Here is a 20,847-nt window from a genome sequence, read left to right as displayed (position 1 = left end):
ATCAAGTGCTGTTATGTTATAAATATGTACAATGTATTAATAAGACCTCATATAGAAATAGTGTGCACTATTTTTGGTCATTGTATTTATAGTTGTTGGAATCGGCCGGACAGCAGGGGGTGTGTGTGTCCAGAGATGAGTAAGCAGATACAGTATATTTCTAAACTTGAAGAGTCCACTACTCTGACAGGTTAAAAGAACTGGGTCTTTTTAATCTTGAGCAGAGAAGACTAGCAGAGAATGTGATTCAAGTATTCAAAATCCTCAAAGTCTACCCAATGGTACAAATGTGCTTCAAATGTATTTTGGAAAAAAAATTAAGAACAAAGAAAAAAATTATTTTGGTAGTTTCTCTTGTGTTTAGATTATGTAGCGCTGGCTCTGGAGAATTGACAGTATGTGTCCTTGTCTGTTAGTATTCTATAGTCACAGCTTTCGTTTTCAGGTATTCATTAAGTGCTTCTTCACCTACAAGACAAAACGATAAAAACAATATTAGCTATGCAAACCCACCAGTTTCTTAACATAAAATATCCCGAAGGACCTCTCACACAAACTTTCAAAGTGCTGGTGTTCCTGGTGTATTTAATACAAGTGGGATGGGGACAAGCCCATGCATATTATCCCAATTCAAGTCTGAAGGTAAACTCTTACACTGTTCCTCAGCCCTGGTCACTGAGGATCAAAATGTGATCTTGTTTTTGTTCCACCTGGCCTTCACATTAGATTTAATTTTCTTTCACAGATCTAAAGGAATAATAACAAAGTACCTACTGTACAAAACCTGCTGGACTGTGGCCCTTTGAGGATTGAAGCAGAGGAACAATTTTATTTGATCACCTTTATATATGTTTTAACATGAATATGAAAATAATAAGAAAGTGCTGATGATGTTAATAGTAAAACATTAAGTGGGGGTATGACTTTGATGAAATTCAGTTTCTACTATGGGCCCAAATGAAATGGGCTGGGCCTGCTATCTCTACAGGAGTGAGAAGCGCACCTTCTACTGTTCCTGCAAAATTCAAGCAGTCCGTTTTTAAACTCTCTCTGCTTGGTGGCAGCACCAGACTGTACGTCAATGCAGCTTAATACAAATCTCAGTCAGTGGTCATTCTTTGAGTATACTGAATTCATACAGCAGTCACAGGCAGTTTAGTAAGGTTAATGTGTATGTTCACACCCAAGTGATATGGAGTCACCTTTGATATGGAGTCAAAAGTGTTCTCAAGCAGATGGGAGTGACATACACCAGATTCAAATACCCTCTTGTATGTAAAATAGTTACAATAGGTACAACAATGTGAAATGAAAAAACCTGCTGTCAGGTTATTTATGTAGTGCACACTAATATAAACTGTGGTACTGAGCTATCTTATTTTGAAACTAGTATTTGCTTTTGAACTTTTGCTGCATTGATAAGGCTCGATTGAGCCTGTCCATGTGACGCCATCCCTTAGGAACCTAGACAGAGTAGAATTCTCTCACCACTGTCTAGGGAGTGGTGCTGTGTATAGTCTGTGCTTGCAAGCGATTGTGATCGAAACTCTGGAGATGCAGAACTACTCTCATTACACTTCTAATTTTACACTTACACTGGACAAGATATTCCCTATGTTACCCAACATTAACAATATGCAACATGATAACATAAAGTGAAACTGACCTGTAAAAGATTCATTTTAAGTTTCTCTGGCCTGGGACTAGACAACTCACCCAGATCTTTTCCAAAGCCAGATTGCTTGAAGCCTCCAAAGGGAGATGCCACATCTGTCTTGTTGTAGGTGTTGATAAACACTGTGCCTGCCTGCAGCTTCTCGCTGACGTACAGCGCTTTGTTGATGTCCTTGGTAAACACTCCAGAGGCCAGGCCAAACTCTGTATCATTGGCCCGTTTTAGAACGTCATCAATATCTCTAAAAGTGAAACAAAGGAACTCAGAGGATTAAACAGAGCTAAATTGACAAAACAATAAAAAGAAACATTATTGTAAACAGCATATGCAGATTATAATTGTCTGTAAAAATATCTCAGTTTTTTTAAACACATTGTTTGTTTTAAAGTTGGATAATTAAAGTTAAAAAATCTTAAAGTTTGCAAAATATGTTACTTCATTATTAGGACTTTCAGGCTTGTGTCTGTGGTATTGCATCACTCTAAGTCAGGCTGAAGTAAGCCATGCTGCAGAGTGGGACAAGCAGGAAAATAAAATTTCACTTTATCAACAGCCAGATGTGAGCACCCTCTCAAGCTACAGTGTGCAACTGGCAGTGAGCACCATGGGGGTTGAATCGGTACTATTGAGCTTTCAATGTTGTCATTGTGAGCCGCATCATAGAAGCTGGCAGTTTGAAAAGAAGCAGATGGCATCTGTGCGTGTTTTGTAGAGTGTGATCATGTGCTCTTTCCTGTGCTAGTGCAGGGATTGTAGCAGTGAGACAAGCTCGTTAAAAGTTCTAGATTCCAAATTGGTGGGTGCATAAACAGAAAAATCAATTAAAGAACTCCAAATTTAGAGAAGCACATCACAAGACGACAGTAGCAGTCATGCTTCTCAGTTCTGTAATTGTATTTGGAAACCTGATAAATCTCCAAGCAGTTGTGCTTGTGTTCACTTACCCATCTTTGAATCTGGAGATTATCATGATGGGCCCAAAGGACTCCTCCTTGGCAATGTACATGTGGTCCTCCACATTGGTAAATATTGTGGGCTCGAAGAAAAACCCTAAAATACGCAAAGAAAGTGTGGAGCAGATGTCCTCAAGAGTAAGGCCATGCAATAACTCACAATAATTCTAATTTGAATTGAAACTATACTTAAATGAATTCAATTTAAGTATATAAGTACACATACATGTTGTTAACATTTCAAGACACTTTTCAAGAAAAGAAGTGTATGAGCTTCAATCACAGATGTGTACTGGACGGTGTCTTGGTCTGTGTTATCTAAACAGATATTTCAACAGGGATCAAAATACTAACTTGACTAGGTGCTTCCTTGTAGTGTTTTTTAGTTAACTCTGCCACAGCTTTTCTGTTGACACAAATCAGATGACTGCATTACAGGATCAGATCTATTACAGATTGGAGGAGGTGTGAACAACAACATGAATAAAAACAAAAAATAGACATGAGTACAGTTGACTCTTATAGGTACTGAATAACACGTTAAATTCTGCCGTTTTTACTTTATGTATATTATTTCACAATGAACAGCAAAAGAAGAATGAAGACTACATGAAAAGAGGGGCTTTCTCCAAAGCCCAGTCACAACTATCTGTTTACCTGGGCGATCTACCTGCTTCCCTCCATATACCAGATGGGCTCCTTCCTTCACCCCAGTCTGGCTGTACTGGATCAGCTTCTCAAGATGGGCCTTGTGATTTTGGGGGCCGTGGTCAGTTGACCTGTCCAAGGGGTCCCCAATTTTCATTTTCTTCACCTCCTCCACCTGGAGAAAAACCCAGCAATCACATTACGCCGGGTCTTGCTGACATACTGTACTTGTTACAGTGCCATACTGTATAACTAGAAAGAATTTTACTTGTTATCTTACACTTTCAATGGCTTTTACAATCTAACCAAGTGCATTATAATATCCTGTTGTATTTCTAGTGGTTGTATGATATGATATTTCTACAACACTGTGAAGCTTCACATGGGGTTTGAAATAATAGATAACTGATAAAACGAAAGACTTACCACTCTCCTCACAAACGCATCATGAATTGATTCTTCCACAAAAAGCCTGCCAGCAGCAATACAGTTTTCTCCTTTGTTGAAGAACACAGAGCTCATCCCCTTTAGGAAAACAGAATATCAGAAAGTTAACCTCTGATTATTTCTTGGTGTAGAAGTGTGTTTAACCAACTCCCTGTAGCCTAGTCTTTGCCAATGAATTAACATGATGAACTTTAAAAATATGCTGTGCTGTACATGGTAATTGTGTGATGAGGAACAGTTTTACTAATGATTACCACCTATACCGTTTTACTAATTGAACCTGTTGCTACAGAAAAATACTACAATACAAATAGCAAACGGCATCATTTTTACATTGCTTATAGTCCAGCAGCTCACATGAAAAACTGTAGCAAAATACAATCACTTCAGTACATTATTTCTTACATACCTGTAGACTGAGCTATAATATACTGGACTTTGTATCAAAGTACAGTAAAAAATAGTAAATGCAATAGGTGAATCAATAAAGTAAAATCTGTAGCATATCGCTTCTATACTGTACATTTACATGCTTTATAGTATAATCTTCTATACCTGAGATTTTAATGTTCCATTATGTGATTCAGTTTTTTAAGTTGTATTAAGGTTAAGGTGTCAGGTGAATGAATACATGAGTACTGTTACTGTATAAATACTGTACTTGAATAATATTTTCATTATTGTATTTTAATAAGCCACTTTAATAAGTTACTATAGTATTTCTTTTCCGCCCCCTGGTGGTAAACTTGCTCTATAATACCTGAATTTAAGGTCTGACGGCTCTTAAGCATACTGTACCATGCGCACAGCCTTGTCCATGTCACAGTCACTGAATATAATGAGTGGGGATTTCCCTCCCAGCTCCAGAGACACCTTCTTTACATTGCTCACTGCACAGCTGGAAAGACGAGACGCTTTTAAGTTCACAAAATGCCCACACTTTTTTATTACTGTCGGAAAAAATCAGAAAAGGGAAGGGGGCAGAGGATTTCAACATCTCCTCTGTGAATGTTTAGTGGTTTCATGAGCTAAATTTAAACTACATTTTGAGTAGCGAGTATTGATACATTATACATTTTTTTTCTGTGCAAATCCAGCTCAAGCATTTCTGAGTGTATTTTCATATGTGTTTTGCAGTTCCAAAATTCACCCTAAATTAAACCATGACCTCCATTACTTCCCTTGTCATTTTACATTTGTCTTCATAAAAGCCACAATTCACCCTATGGAGCTGTACTGTATGTTTGGACAAATTTCACTGTACAACAGACTTTTGACAGAAAACACATCAACAATTACATGTAAAACAACTTTCATAATTTCCCATATTGTTAATTCTGTTCCCTTCAGGGGTAGATCACTTGCTACTGATTCTTACTGTATTACTGTATCTACCTTTCATGGTAAAAAAACAAATGTTAAGTCCTAAAGCTAGACGTCTGTAGGCCCCAATCCAGTCTCTCCCAAATCAGGAGTTTCCATACTGTATGTAGTACAAAACCAGCTGAACACAACATGACTAGAGTGTTACCTTTTCATAATTTGTTTTCCTATTGGAGTGGAGCCTGTAAACCCTATTTTGCGAACATCTGGATGGTCTGAAAGCCTCTGTCCTACCAGGGAACCTGAAAATCCAAACCAAGCCAACAGTTTCACAGTCAGGAAAAACAAAAAAACATACACTGCTGTACAAAACTCATAGCATTTTCTATTATTCCTCTCTCTTCATTCTGCTTTTTTGTTTCTGATTGTTTTTATATACATTCTATAACCAAAAACCTCTCACTTATAAGCAAATGAGTACAGTATATTAAAATAAATCTAGAATCTCCTAAACATAAGTAGCCAATACAGGGATTCCACAATAAATTATATTCTGTAGGAGCAGTAAGAAATTATCCTATTGCAATTTTAGCTATTTTGTTCCATGTAAAGAGTTAATCCTGATACATCTGTGTTGTTGAAGTACAAAACCTAGCCCCTTAGGTTTATTGATATACAGAAAGAAATACATTTTTGTTAATGACAAGGATGTGTAAATACATTTGACTGGGAAACGAGATGGATCAGCTACTACAAAACTTTGTACTGGCTGCTCATATTTTTACCTCGTTTGTTTGAGTTGTTGTGATCAAGGGTTGAGTGATTATGTGATCAATGTGAAAACTCCACGTTACTACTAATAATAGCAAATTATTAATAAAATAATAACTGGTGGAAGCTTGACTAAACTCTTAATGCTCCTGATTGTGATGTGGTATAAAGATCCTAAAAAAAATTATACTGGGTAAACACTTGGCAGATGACATTTAATACAGAAAAGTACAGGATTTTGCATGTACTGTAGGTAGCAAAATCAAGAGATAGATGGAGTTCTTTATGAAAAAGACATACAGTAGGTGTTTTGAACCTGGAAAACAGTATACCTGCTCCAGGGAGAATGTTGATCACTCCCCTAGGAAATCCTGCCCTTGCGGTTAGCTCTGCAAACTTGATAGCGGTAAGTGGGGTGACCTGGGAAGAGAAGCACCCCAATTTAGGAAATAACTGCATGAGAAAAGATTGCCCAAAGGGCCAAACTTTAATGACAAAGAAATTGGACGTAAAAATCACATGTTAAAGGAAGACATGACCTTATCACAAAAATGAACAAAATCTACGAAATCTAGCTAAGACACCTCCCAAAATACAACCACTGGGGACAATTAAACAGGTATACTACTGATACTGACATTGATATGGCTTGAAAGAAATTCTTATTCTACTTTTTTTGTTATATTTGCAAAATGTGGATATTTAAAATCTGCACCTGTAGATATTTTTTATTGTTTGGAAAAGTTTTGATGTGCTTGTTCTAATTATATAAATTTAATATACTTCATAAAAAGTGATCATGTTTTATACTTTTCTAAGAATATGTAAACAGAACACTTGCTGTTATTGTTGTAAAAAAAGGGTGTAATACTAATTTAATACCAAATGATAGGGAATAATAATATGGAATCGTGTAACCAAAGACATTTTGGCAGTTAAAAATATCACTTATGGGTATTGTGGAAACACATTTTGATATTCGTTTTTTTAAAAACTTTTATTTTCCTTATGGTGTTAATGGACAATGAAACGCTCATTGACCGTAAAGTAGCACAATGCACACCAGCTGCAGTTTAGCACGGAAGTTAAGACAAATGCTTGCTATTCTGAGGAATGTGGATCAAGTCCTGATCAGAGTGATCCTTCTTGGTATGTTTATAAATTGCTTGTTGTGAACGCAATGTGCCTCATTCAGGTTTACATCCACATGAAGAAAATCTATATTCTGTCTTAATGCACATTTCAGCAACAAGTAATCAGCAAACAATTTAATTTTAATTTTGATTATGAAAAATATTTCACACATACATTACTATACTGTAGTGGATTTAAAACCATAGGGTATCATACTGCTATGAGATTGTGGATGTAAAATGAATATTTAAATACTATGATATAAAAAAATAATAAATATATACATATAGACATAGTGACTAAAATCTTCATATTTAAAAGACCAGATTAAAAACAGGAATTACTTAGCTAAAGCAGTATCAGTGACTATTGGGAATGTTTACTGATAGAGAGTTAAATGAAACACCACACCCTTTACCCTGCTGCGAGGAAAGTAAAAAAAAAATATTTTATTTCTGTTTTATCTATAATGATTTGGTCTCACTGCAGGCTACTGCGTTTTCAAAATTTTCCAGTTCTGTCAATCAAGACATTGCAACTCGCTTCACTTGACCGTTACAAAGAAATTCGTCAGCTTCTTTTCATTAAACGTTTAGTAGACATTTTAATCGTGACCCAGGGTAGACCCTATTTGTTATATAGCTCATATTTTGTGGTACTGTATGAGAAACCTTTTTCCAGCATATTTCAGATGAATTAAAATATCATTTAAGAAGACACTTTAATGAAGATAACAGATTTCCAAGACCTTTTTTCAATGGTCTTGATGGTTTCAGACTCAGTTCTTCAATTTGCTTTCGTATGTCCTTATGAAGGATTGTTCATCATGCACTTTACACTGACCTGGGCTGGTTTCAAGACAACTGTGTTGCCAGCAGCTAAACAGGCAGCTGCCTTCCAGGCCAGCATCATGAGGGGGTAGTTCCATGGAATAACAATTCCACACACCCTGCCAAGGAAAAGCAGACTTCAGAACCTCACTGAAATCACATGCAAAAGAACTGGCTGTTTGCGTCACTGCATGCTCACTAGAACGTGATGCAGAGTACTGAGCTTTTTCCAGCGAGAAATGTGCTCCATAAAAGGCTCAGGATCAATTACAGATGAACACTGTGGAGAACATCCATAATGAGTTTAATTAAATGAGGTCAATAGCTCTTTACGTGTGGTCTGCTCTGGGGCTTTCAATAATTTTTTTTTCCACAAGAGCACTAGTTTCAAGTTCTGTATTTTAATTATTCTTTCTTGCTGACTTTCGAGTAGTGTCCAGCTGCAGTTTGATCCATCATCAATTAACCTTTAGATTTCTATTTCTGCCACAAGAAGCACAACTATGTAAGTTGTATATTTATAGAGCAACAAGTCACTCAGATGTGATCAGAGCACTGTGGCCCATTCCAGTGTGCACACATAAATAAAAATGCATTATTCTCATAAACACTCATCATAATGTGTATTGTATACATATTTTTGGATATCTACTATAGTTTTGGAACATGATCTTTTGTATTCATATGTATTATGACCTGTATCACTTTTAAATTGCACTGACTTGTCTATGTTTAAATTGCAGGGCATCAACTCGGCATATTCATATTCGATTATAGAGTGAATTATTATGTTCTGTATTGTGTACTGTCTCTCGTTGTCCTGTATTTTAATCATCTGTATTGTATATTGTGCATTCTGGTCCTGTATTTATATTCTGTATGTGTTTGTCACATGTCAAACGTCTGTAGCAAAGCTGTACCAACAACAATTTCCACTGGCCTCGGTCGTGTGGCAATAAAGATTCTATTCTATTCTACATGTGAAGTAATGCAGACTGCTGCAGACACAAAGCAGCAGAAAAAGACGATGACACCACACCACTGTACGTTGCTTTGCAGAAACATCTCAGAAGACACCATCCAGATGGTGGAAGCCCTGACTCTGTTCAAGGTAAAACATCTCACCCGATTGGCTCCCTCCTTGTGAAAGTCAGATTTCGATTGGGCCGAGCTTGGTTGATGGGGATGGTACTGCCCTGAGAATTCAGAGTAATGTTTTAGCAAATTAAGACCAACTGTATACTTCCTGTATTATTTAATCTTGCGTCTTGTATCATCAGAACTTGAAATTCAAACTCAAAGCTGACTTGAGAAACATTTACTATTTCTAATAGTCTTTTATTCTTAATACATTTTTTAAAATTCACCTAATTTCATGATTCATTCATATTATCTTTCCACCTTAACACTAATTGTTAATTCCATTTGGTTAAAATAATAAACATTTGTAAGTATAATATCTATCGGACAATACATCAGAAATGTCCTAGATGTATTTCAACATGTTGCTGCATAGTGTTCAAATCTAAAATAATAATACTATACAAACCTGATGTAATACTCATAACACCATGCATCATCCGGGGAAAAGAACTATCTGAATATTTAAATAACTTCTTTAGAGTTACTAAGAAGAAGGGTTTTAATAATATATCTCTCAGAGGTCATAAGAGTAGCAGATGACATGAAAACATGAAACATTAAAGTATTACATAACTCACACATGATCCTTGACATACAAGGCAACACTGAATATGCCTCCAAGATTTTTATTTTTTTAAGTCATTATAACTTGTTCTACAAAATGAAATAATAAGGAAATGGAGTGATCAGTATTAACATTTAATATTAAGTGTTATGCTTAGGAACTTATGTCATTATTATAGCCCAGTGTAGTGAATTGGAGTAAAAGCATACTGTAGCAAAGACATGCACTAGGACAAAAACAAAAAACAAACAATGAAAAAATTAGAAAACCATGTTAAAAGGACTGCAAGTGCTTAACCAGGATACTTAGAACTTTGTTTGTGATGCAATGTTAAAGCCATCCTAAGAGGTGGGACTTCTAAAGGATCAAGACCCAATAATCTCACCTGTATCTTGTCACACCAGCCTGCAAAGTAGCGGAAGGTCTGGATGGACATTCCCACATGTGTCTTCAGAGCGAGGGTGTAGACAGCACCTGAGTCAATGGCTTCGATGGTGGCCAGCTCCTCTTGGTTCTCTTCCATGAGGTCAGCCAGTCTAGGAGAGGAGACAGAACAGTTTTCATGCAAACAGCCTGCATGGACAAACCCCAGACAAGTAAAGACACTTACAGTACAGAGTTCCAGACATAAACACTGGCACCATGCATCTTAAATTGCTTATTTTATGAGAACTACCATTCGCTAGGGTGAATTGGTGTGTAACATGCTTGGAAGAAGAGACGGTCATATTTTTTAACAAATAGTAAATAAATTAATGGATTACTATTCAGTCATGAATATATGGTAAGTGTATGGAATATTCTACAAATATTGTATTTGCATAACTAATCCATTAAAATAATTTTTCATTATTTTGAAATTATGCAAAGCTAAACAGGCTTACACAGCTACTAATATTACTGTAAAATATCTGAGTATTTTTAAACAACCACATATTCCTGAAATTGGACATTCTTGGGGATACCTACCTGTAAATCAGCCTCCCTCGGTCTCGGGCATTCATCTTTCCCCACTCGCCATTCTCAAAGGCTTCTTTTGCTGCGGCAACAGCTTTGTCAACATCAGAGACTTGGGCCAAGGATACGTTACAAATGGCCTAGAGACAAAAAGAGGGTTGGACCTCAGAGGTAGGCTGCAAAACAATTCTTAACTAGCCCCAGTTATGTATATCTGAGAAGACATAATATCTTTAAAAAAATATCCAATCTGTAGTAAAAAACAAAGCTCATGTGGATCAACGCTCTCAACCAAGTGTTCTCTTAGACCAGGGCTGCTCAATCTTCCTGCACTGCCAATATACCCCTTTGCAGGACTTTGGTATAGCCAGCACCTTAATTGCTATATTAACCCCACTGATTACCAATTAAATAATTAAGGATCTAGTTAGTTTTCCAGCATAGTGAAGAGGTTATACAGTAGACTGAAAAACCAGTCATATACTTTGGTGTCATTTGTTCTTAACTTTTCAAAATTTAATGGAATGCACCAAATTTTTTTAATCAAAATTTTCAGATGCAAAATAGATAGGTCATATTTCTGTACTAGAAAAGGTATAGCCTTCTGTCATCAAGCACAGCGTATCATACATATGGCCCTAAAATAGAGCCAACTACCATCCATCCATGCAGTGAAGAGGTTTTCAGGCAATACAAACATCTGAGTCTGTTTCCTTACTGTTCCATCTGTAGGGTTAATGGTCTGATAAGTTTTCCCTCCCTCCGCATCAACAAATTGGCCGTTAATGAAAAGCTGGTGAGGCATCTTGATAGTCATGTTGTTCACATTCATCTCAACCTAATAGAAAAGGAGAAACCTTTAAGGTATAATAAGGTACTGTAGATGCATATCCATATAGATAAGATATAGATCATGTTTTATGCCACAGATATTACTGCAGGGAAAAATCAAACCTAATTTTAAAAACTTATTTGGAATAATTGGGCTATTTGTTTTTTTTTATACACGGTCTAAAACCCTGATAGCCTAACATTACTAGGGCTGCACTGATACCAACCAGCATGTCAACATCAGTATATACAATATAGTAAGTAATAACTCTGAATACACTTTTAGACAGCTTTGTAAAGTTATATAGATATGGCCCTAAAACAGAGCCAACTACCTTGCTTGTTTTAGGGAAATTACCCACTTTTTAGGAGCTGAAAACTATTCAGATAGCCTCATTAACCAAAATGGGAAGTCTGCTAGAAACAAAAACACAACTTACTACAGCACCAGGGCAGAAAAAAACTCCTTTTCACTGAGCACTTTGTATTAGATAATAGGAAACTGACTATGTTGCAAAGAAAAAAGGCAATAAAAACAGGAGCTTTCACTGGCCGTGGCTAATATTAATCATCTCGGTGTCACATGACACGCACGTAATCGACTTGCAGCTCCTCCTCTGCGTCCTCTCCTCGCAGCTTCTGCACAAGCATCTGGATGAACTCCTGGAAGGTGGTGGCCATATAGACATCCTCGTTCTGGATCTGCAGCCCAGCTCCCTTCAGTTTCACCTCCTCAACTAGCCTGTAGAGGAGCCATAAGGAAACAGCACCGCTTGACGATAATCAGGGCAAAGTGGTACTAAGAATAAATCCTCTGTGACCTGGCCAATACATTTGTGGGAGGAGATCCACAAGCACACCATGAATGCTTTTACACAAATACCATGGCTTTTACCTTACAACATCCATGGACGCTGCACCAGACTTGAAGAAGTCAGTTGAGTGTTCTATTACATCTACGTTTGTCAGAATACCTTTCCAGATGGCCTATTGGGAACAGAAAGTGAAAATGCAGTTTATTTCAACTCAAATACAACTGTGTTCAGTTCCTGGCAAAGCCTTCTGAATTTGGCAGACTGTTGACATACTCAGAGGTAATTAAGGTTTTCAGTCTAATCTGTTATACAGGAGTGTTACTATAATTTGTAAAATTAATACATTGAACCAGCTCTTTAACTGCTGAGGAACCTTATCATGTTTTTACTTTTAGCTATTATACCAATATAGTTACAATTTTATCACTAGTCATATCAAGATAGGATAGACCATCACCTAATAATAAACTGTTTTCCAGAAGGCTGTACATACTTTTTAAGGCACAAAAGTCATGGTATTCGATGAAATGTAGTATTTATAGAATGCCAAGGTAATATATGTTAATTCCATTAAATAAATATGTGGTAAATCAGAAAACAAGTAACTATATTTGGAAATAAGTGAAGGTAACAGGACCTCTTGTGGCAGACTTTAAACAATCTGAAAATGAGAAGCTAAAAACTGTAGAAAGATAATAAATATACAAGCTCGATGCTGGTGTTTATTTTTGCCTGTCTTTCACAAAAATGTCTGCAGAACAACAGTGATCTTCATGACACTTGCTGATTATGAAATGACTAACATCTTGTCGTCAGCCTCACCCGTAACTCTTCAGCAAAGCGCTTCTCTTGCTCTGTCAGCTCCACAGAGGCGCTGTCGCCAGAGTGGAAATACTGAGACGCAGCAATCATCTTTCCATCGTCAAACTGCAGGTTCTTCACCAACAGCTACCAAGAAAAGCACACAAAACGTCACCCTCCCAGGGATCATAATGCCAATATCAACTTAAAATGCATCACATGAATGTGAATTAAACCATTAGGATTACAACTGACAGTGTTGGACTTCTTTTCTTATCATTTAAGGTATTACAATTATAACAGAAACTACTGTTAGATATCTTAATACAAGTACAGTGTAAATGGACAGTTAGTGTTTGGTTCATTTATTAAATATACTAAAATTTGTCCAGATAATTAGAGGTAGTTCTGGCAATGACACTCATATTATCACTAACGTGGCATACACATGGGAGCAGGTAATTTGTAACAGGCTACGTCTATTAATTTAAAAACAGTCCATCGTTGATATTTTTGAGCTAAAAGTGATAGTTTCAAGATGAAAGACGTGAAACTGGGATGCACTAAAAATGAAATATGTGCTAGTTAATGTGTCGAACTGCAGTGGAACTAGCATGTGAATCGGGAATTTTATCAGTAAAATGTATGAGCCCCCTTCCCTTTGTAAGACATGGATGATTAAGGCGGCTGACTATGCAAACGGGCATAAAAAGGAATGTCCATGTCTCACATAAGAGAAAAGACCAAAGGCCTTGTGTAATCCATTAGGCACTGTAAATCAATTGGCCTCACATCTTGAGTTATGTAAAGCCCAAGTGTCATGTTGCAGTAAGAAATTGAAGGTTCATCAATAGTTTGTTAATCCCATCAGTATTAAATTATAATCCATCCATTCGGTTGCAATTGCCTCATCCTTAGAGAGTCAGAGAGTCAGGATATTCGGAACCTGATCTGCCAGCATTCAACCACAATATGTGAGGAACAAAGCACATTTTTCACAAATGTAAAACATGATATGATTTTCAGGGTAAAGGACATTGTAATATTGACTGCTTGTTAAAGAGATTTCTCATCAAGATTCCAAAATTCTCACAACTTCCTTTTAAATTTGTGCCTGTATGGCCTTTCATCGCTAGATTCAACTGACTTGCAGAAAGTGACTTGCATTAATTCTATTTAATCTGAATTGAAACAAAGGGATGTTACAAAGGGATACGTTCAACTAATCAAATAATTTCTTTGTGGCTGTACATAAGCTCAGTTATGCCTTTTGAAGAATTAATTATCACAAATGTGAAGTGAAACAAAACCCCAGGCTTCATCATAGTTTAGTGAGCTCTACATTTTAAAAACTTTAGTATTTACTACAGGTAATTGGAAAAACAGGAGATCATTCCTTGGCAACCAATGAAAAGGTGCCTAGGAATGGCTTGGTTTTTAAAATTGCCTGTAGTAAAGTGCCAGTTTAAATCTGTGAAAAGAACACAATATGAAATGTTTAAAACAGACAGATTAAGAAGATTGACATGGCTGGAGAACTACTATTTTCCTAAAAACTTTCTACTGAGAAATTCAATACACACAAACTCCTTTTTTTTAAAGACCCGCCTTTACAGATGAATTTAAATTCAGTGCAAAGAAAACAAAACATAAAGCAAAAAAAATCCAGAGAATATTACCATCTTGCCATCATTACCAAACAAGACCAGCCCATTTTTAGTAACCAGTCCTGGTTTGCTGGCTCCTGGTATCTCAAGAGACTGGCCATCAGGTACAGTAGTGGTGTCCATCATTGAAGAACCATAGAAAGTCACTTTCTACAGGAAACAAAAACAACTTGCTTAGATACCAAATATGTTTGATTTTCATCTGAGACATTTGGGACCAAACTAAGACATTTAGTATTGTATTTACAGTACTTTGACATTGTATTTACAGTACCTATACCATACACTGTACTGTACTGAGTCATTAAAAAGTGCTTGTATAAGGCCTTGATTTTTTTTTCCATTAAATTGGCTCAATATAATAGCTAACGTTCATGATCTTTGTAATATTTATAAGTGTCTAAAACAGTATTTTGCATATTGCATAAGCAGTGCAAAATATAAAAACATGCAAATTCACATACACTATAGTATAACCATGAATAAAATAATAACGATGAAAATCTTTCATTTTCAATCTCTTTAATCTAGCAGTAAAGACTATTCACTGTTGTTCACATCAAGCACCTCATGTACATCATAACAAGTAATTACATTTGCCTAGTCCTTGCCATCCTCAAGATCCCAAAGCACTTCACAACTACAGTGCACTCAGTACCCTTGTAGGTGGTGCACTGCAGCCATCATGAGCTAGCAGCTCAGTTACACAGGTGATCAGCTGAAGAAGTGGGCCACTGCTACAGCAGCAGCCCACCCCAGCACTAACCAGGTGCAGCACTGCTTAGCTCTTCAGATCTGACGAGATTAGTTTAGTAACACACTTCCATGTTCAAACGACATTACTTTTATTTATTCCAACAGACAAGAGCAATAAGTAATCAAGGATATCTAACATTTCTTGAGAATGCCTAAATTCTCTGTCAAAGAATTGAAGGTAAACTAGATGTCACCCCCCCCAGCTTGAGCATTATAATAACCTTCTACAGTCTCCTCATAGCAAACATTCTAATACAGAACCTGTAACTACAGTATACAGGTATGCATGCTGGGTTGTTATGCATCACTACACACCTGGCCATCCACCTCTGCCCAGGCTCCTGGCACTTTATCGTTCCCTCGAATCCAGTTGTGAAGAACTTCAGCAGGCTGGTCCCAGTTGATCTGCAGAAACCAGGTGACAGGGACACACATCAACCTCTGGTGATTACAGGCACAGCAAAGCAATATATGCACTTAATAATGTACTGAACATGCGTGTCTTAAATTGTCTATTCAAGTTCATATTTTACAATTACACATGCATGCCTGTAAACCTCTGCTGTTAATAATTCCTCACTTGTACACAACAGTGGTGAAATATATTACTCAAAATAAAACAAAACTTACACTTAACATCTCTTATTATGTCAAAACTATGTGTACTCTTTGATAAAGATAAATATAGGCCTACCCAAGAAACACCCCTTTTCTCACTCTGAAGATGTTTGCCAACAACAGTACTTTATATTTCTCTGTCTCGTCATTTAGTGCCCATCTAAGTTATAATTTATCCTCCCAATCAAATTTTATTAGTGGACCTTGGCACAACAAGCTCTTTAATCATTTGATTACTGTAATCAAATACTTATAACTGAGCAGTGGGTTGTACACTAGAATGGACTGAGTCAGATCCCTACACAATATCGTGATATATAAATAAAGCTTTCTATATGAGAGACGGTTTTCCAATAATTACATTATTCAACTAATCAAACACATACCGCATCATGATAATGTGTTTCATCATATGTAGTGGGGAAGGGTAAAATAGTACAGGGTGAGTCAAAATGTTGTTGACAAGTATGAAAGCCAATTATTTTACTAAGCTTTTGTTTTCTCCTCCACAGATGGCGAAAGATTGAAGGTAACTGTTAGAAACTTTGACAGTTTATTACAAATTAATTACATGGGTTACTGAGACAAAAAAGGTCTTTTTGTATGAATTCAATACGAGCTCTGCTGTTTCTGTCTGCCCACATCTTGAGCAATCACATCATGATTTATAAAGGTGCCCCTGAAACCAGATTTGACCAGACCTTTGCATTCTCTTTCTTTTGGATTCCCTCATAGGTGGCTCCATCCTCTGGCTGTGTAATCCTTGGAGCTTGCCCCTGTTCAATGAGTCTCACAGCCTCCACCTGCAAACAAATACCATGTTTGAGCAGACTGCTGGAAGACCAGGACACAGACTGGGACCTCTTACCAGACATGCTGATATAACTTCAACATTCGTCTAGATTAACAGACAATACCTCACATGCTACCACAGCATCCATTACACAGTATGCTCTACATTTAATTTCAGTGATATCTGACCTCTAGCTGCAGTGAACTCGACTTATTTGAAGTGACATGAAAAATACTGTATACAGAGACACGATTTTAAAGTCTGTTTTAGATGCACTGCACAGCATTTATCAAAACAAATTGACTGGAAACAGTATATTGAAATATATTTCTTGGCTTGATACCTCGAGACTATGTTTGTAATGTTAGTTCCAGCTACTATGGAAGAGTGCAAACAGAATCTTTATGTACACATCATTCTCAAAACATTTCAAGTTCTCATAATTACTGCAGTGGATTGTTGCTCATAATGTTCTTTGTGGCTCTGAACACTTCCTTATATGCAGGAAATACTGTAGGTGTTGCACCATAATGGTTCAACCCTTTGATTTGTTGATTATGCCCACTATGCTTTTTAAACAGCCGGATTACAAAATGTATTCTCACTTACTGTATACCATATTACAGACGTCAAATAAAAACTACAGTAAGCAGTTGTTGCCTGGTACATTTTCTAAAGTGGTTCATCCTTCTAATTCACATGAGGAACAATATCTTGAGTCTACATTTGCCAGCAGGTGTGTTCAAAGCACACCCTGCTAGGTGACTTTATCTGCAGATTTCCTGAAATGAATCTATCTTCCTGAATGCAACTCACTGTGCCTTTAACACCCTCTGGGAAGAGGAACCTGTTGTAGATGGTGTTCACTGTGTCATTGGGCTCCACATTACACTCTCTCTGCAGGAGGATGGGGCCTGTGTCCAGCCCATCGTCCGCCCAGAAAAGTGTGAAACCGCCTTTCTTATCCCCATGGATCAGGGTCCTGCAAGAGCATGAAAAGAAATCAAAGGTCACTCAGGTCAATTACAATAACACCCAGCCACTGTCCTGCAGAATAGACGCGGATAAACGGCACTAGACGACAACACGGGCTGGAAATGAAAAAGACAGCACGACTCTTTACCAGTTGATGGCCGAGGCGCCCCTGTGTCGAGGCAGCAGGGAAGGGTGGTAAATTATGGAGCCGTGCTTGGGGAAGTCAATGACTTCCATGGGGATGAACTGCGAGCAGAAAGGCATCACATTAAGCTCCGCTCCCACAGCCTTGTACTGATCTACCACCTCAGGGATGGCCTTCCCTTTCAGCCTCCATCGGGGGAATTTAAACACTGGCACGCCGTCCTTCTCCGCCTCTGTAGCTACAGAACAAGGACACAAAAACATCAAAATGCTGCACAGTCACACGGTACCCGCAGGGAGGGAAATAAAGACTTCCACAGCACAACAGCTTGATCCAGGTTTAATGGTGGAGATTCTTAAACAGTATAAAGTAATATTGAAAATATGCTGTACATACATATTACAATACAATACATTACTGTACTGTTTGTACAGCACTGTACAAACAGATATAAACTATTGTAATACACAGAATATCCTGCATCTGCATATTTGTCTGCATGCAGGAGCTTGCTACTGATGAAATCTAAAAAGTGTCATACCTTTGCAAGCTCAAATTGCTGGAACAGTATATTTTTTCCCATCCCTATTAGTCCCTGAATACAAAGCTACTATAAACTGATATGCAACAGGGACCCTGTTGTTTGAAAGATATTCACCGCTTAGATTAAATAAGAACAGACTGATAATGCTTAGCTAATAAATAACTTTTTTGACGGATTTAACAATATATATGCACAGAAGTGTTAATTTGGTTTGCCTACTTATGGGTTCTAAAACCTGAAGGAACTTTTGTTTATTTTAATTTCTAACAAACATATCAATGAACACTGGATTTCTGCTGCAAAAAGCTTCATGTTCCTGCTTATCATTAATGGAAGGCCATGTACAGAATTTAACTCTTAATGTGTTCTTTCAATTAATATAGAGAAAATATTACAGCTATTCATTACAAAGCCATTGGAAAATAACTTGGTGTAGTTCACTCTATTCTGCAAAGAAGGCAAAGTGCTAAATATCTTCCCTGGGAACCAAACATTGTATTGGAAAGAAAATGTTTTCCATAGTTGCACTGCAATGGTAGCTACAAAGCAGCTCACTGTCACAGCTAGACATCTTCTGCAGATTGGATAGAAAGTTCATTACTTCTAAAGTGCACAATACAAAATGATTGTGCTGGCCTTTCAGAAATACAGGACATGTTCAGACCATTGTTTTTTACCTAAGGGGTCAGCTTTTCCATCTTTGTCAGGGATTGTGAAGACACCCACAATCTGGTGTCCTTCCTTCACCAGTTCCTTATAAACCTCCTGCCCAAACAAGCTCTGTCCAATCACAGCAATCTTCATGTCTCTTTAAGTTTGACTAGACACTAGGAGAAAGCATAAACACTTGTTAATATTTCCTTAGGGTACAGCTTACATAATGAGCTCACACAACATGTGGATTGCTCTCCCAAAACCTCGCACTTTGTTCTTCACTATGTTCATGTGACTATTGCAAAATTTCTAAAAAAAGATTTCAGTGTGTAACAGCAATTGGTCACATACAATCAGAATATCTGCCAGAACCCGGAGCCTTTTCCCTTAAATCTTTGGAATAGCAAGTTGCCAAACTACATCGGCTTTTTTCTCCTTACTCGGAAAGAGCACAAGTACAGGGACCCACCCACCTGAATAAAATGTCCACGCAAAGAAGAAATCTTGCAACACACAGATTTATCCTTTTATCTTTTATCGATAACCTCACAGATAAACAGTAAGCAAGCCCTCAGCAACTAAAACCGTACATTCAGCGTTTGCTTTTTGTGAGGAAAAAGTTGGCACAGGGGGAACACCTACACACCTTGATAAGTCTGCACTGCTTAAAAGGAAGTACACGTTCAGCAATTTCGTAGAACTGGAATAAGAATCAGAAAATGTATTTGCCAGTCTTTTTTCATGCTTTGATGGCTGCTTAATGGTAGTGCTAAATGAGGGGAGGCAATTGTAAATTAAGTGCCTGGACCAATTATATCGCAATTCAGAGGCGAGCCCTTGGAGGCTCGACCAATCAAAATCCACCTTAACGCACAAAGCTGTCCTGCTGAAGCGCACATTATTCTGTGAGTTTCGCATTGTGCCGAAGTTTATCCAATGCAATACTGCAGCAGTATTGTGGACTGACTTCTAAATTACCATGAAATGCGAGTAATATCATTCTGAAGCACCTCCGCTATGTAGCTCAATCAACTTTCTCGTGTGTTTTTAAGTCGAGCATTAAGGTGCAGGATTAAAACACTGCACAAATAAAATAAAAACACAACCATGAAACGATTACATTTAAATCGGATTGAATGCGTTTTTAAGACGCTTTCTATTGTACAATGAAAACAACGGCAAAAACGGAAAAGTTTTCTGAAAAAGCATTGTGCGAGAACGTGATTTCATTGTCAAATCAGTATTAAAAAAAACGTTTTAACAAGTCTAAAATGTGCAGTTGCATATTCAGCTAAACAAGGTATTTGATCAATGCCATGTCAACAAATATTTAGAAATTATGCTATCACAATTTAAAAAGATGACCGACGTTTTTCAACTGTGGAGACTTAAAGGGTAAGTAAAATACAATTTAAGTAAAATTAATCGAATCGCTGTAAAAGACACTACCTGAACCAGGTGAAGAAAGTAAGTTAGCTTGTCTCTTTTTCTCAGGATACAGGAAGTGAGTGAAAAGCGAAAAAAATCGAGTAAATCCTGTAAGTTTGTCACTCAGCAGCTGCTCAAGGGCCTTCAAACAGTCCCCGACAGAGGACAGTTGATAAGGGAAGGCGGGGCATACAATTTGATACAGTAAAAGTCATTTTTTTTAAAGATGCAGTCCAGCAGACTGTTCTAAAAAGTTCTAATATCATTGTTACCTCATCATCACGCATTCCCGTTGGAACAAAAAAATCCATATAATTAAATATTTGTGTAAAATCGACAAAACAGGATACTGGACATACATTACAGCACTGCCT

At 37.2% G+C, this 20,847-nt stretch overlaps 1 protein-coding gene across 1 annotated transcript; it reads right to left on the bottom strand.

The window, feature by feature from the left end:
• Positions 1–330: 330 nt before the first annotated feature.
• Positions 331–20,623, bottom strand: aldh1l1 (aldehyde dehydrogenase 1 family, member L1). The gene is made up of 23 exons (XM_088916420.1): positions 20,495–20,623; positions 19,069–19,218; positions 17,851–18,085; positions 17,544–17,709; positions 16,636–16,737; positions 15,632–15,721; positions 14,573–14,710; positions 12,915–13,040; positions 12,173–12,264; positions 11,872–12,019; positions 11,165–11,284; positions 10,459–10,586; positions 9,875–10,025; positions 8,907–8,977; positions 7,795–7,900; positions 6,150–6,237; positions 5,255–5,348; positions 4,522–4,621; positions 3,703–3,801; positions 3,286–3,451; positions 2,620–2,725; positions 1,717–1,916; positions 331–468 (listed from the first exon to the last, which is right to left on the bottom strand). The coding sequence occupies exons 2-23, from the start codon at positions 19,193–19,195 to the stop codon at positions 413–415; spliced, it is 2,709 nt and encodes a 902-aa protein (XP_088772546.1). The 5' UTR covers positions 19,196–19,218; positions 20,495–20,623; the 3' UTR covers positions 331–412.
• Between the last annotated feature and the right edge of the window lie 224 nt (positions 20,624–20,847).

The sequence above is a fragment of the Atractosteus spatula genome, chromosome 5, assembly GCF_055471065.1.
Source record: "Atractosteus spatula isolate fAtrSpa1 chromosome 5, fAtrSpa1.hap1, whole genome shotgun sequence".
In the NCBI taxonomy this organism is placed as follows: domain Eukaryota; kingdom Metazoa; phylum Chordata; class Actinopteri; order Semionotiformes; family Lepisosteidae; genus Atractosteus; species Atractosteus spatula.
The sequence above is the reverse complement of the archived record's forward strand: the minus strand, read 5'-3'. Positions and strand labels throughout refer to the sequence as shown.

Bases quoted from the DNA above. Each gene is read 5' to 3' on its own strand.
- aldh1l1 (XM_088916420.1), bottom strand. From the start codon at position 19,195: ATGAAGATTGCTGTGATTGGACAGAGCTTGTTTGGGCAGGAGGTTTAT. The intron at 16,738-17,543 runs GTGAGTTGCATT...ATTTGTTTGCAG, and splicing joins CAGAGGGTGTTAAAGGCACA to GTGGAGGCTGTGAGACTCAT. The intron at 14,711-15,631 runs GTGTGTAGTGAT...TGTTTCCTGTAG, and splicing joins GGGCAGAGGTGGATGGCCAG to AAAGTGACTTTCTATGGTTC.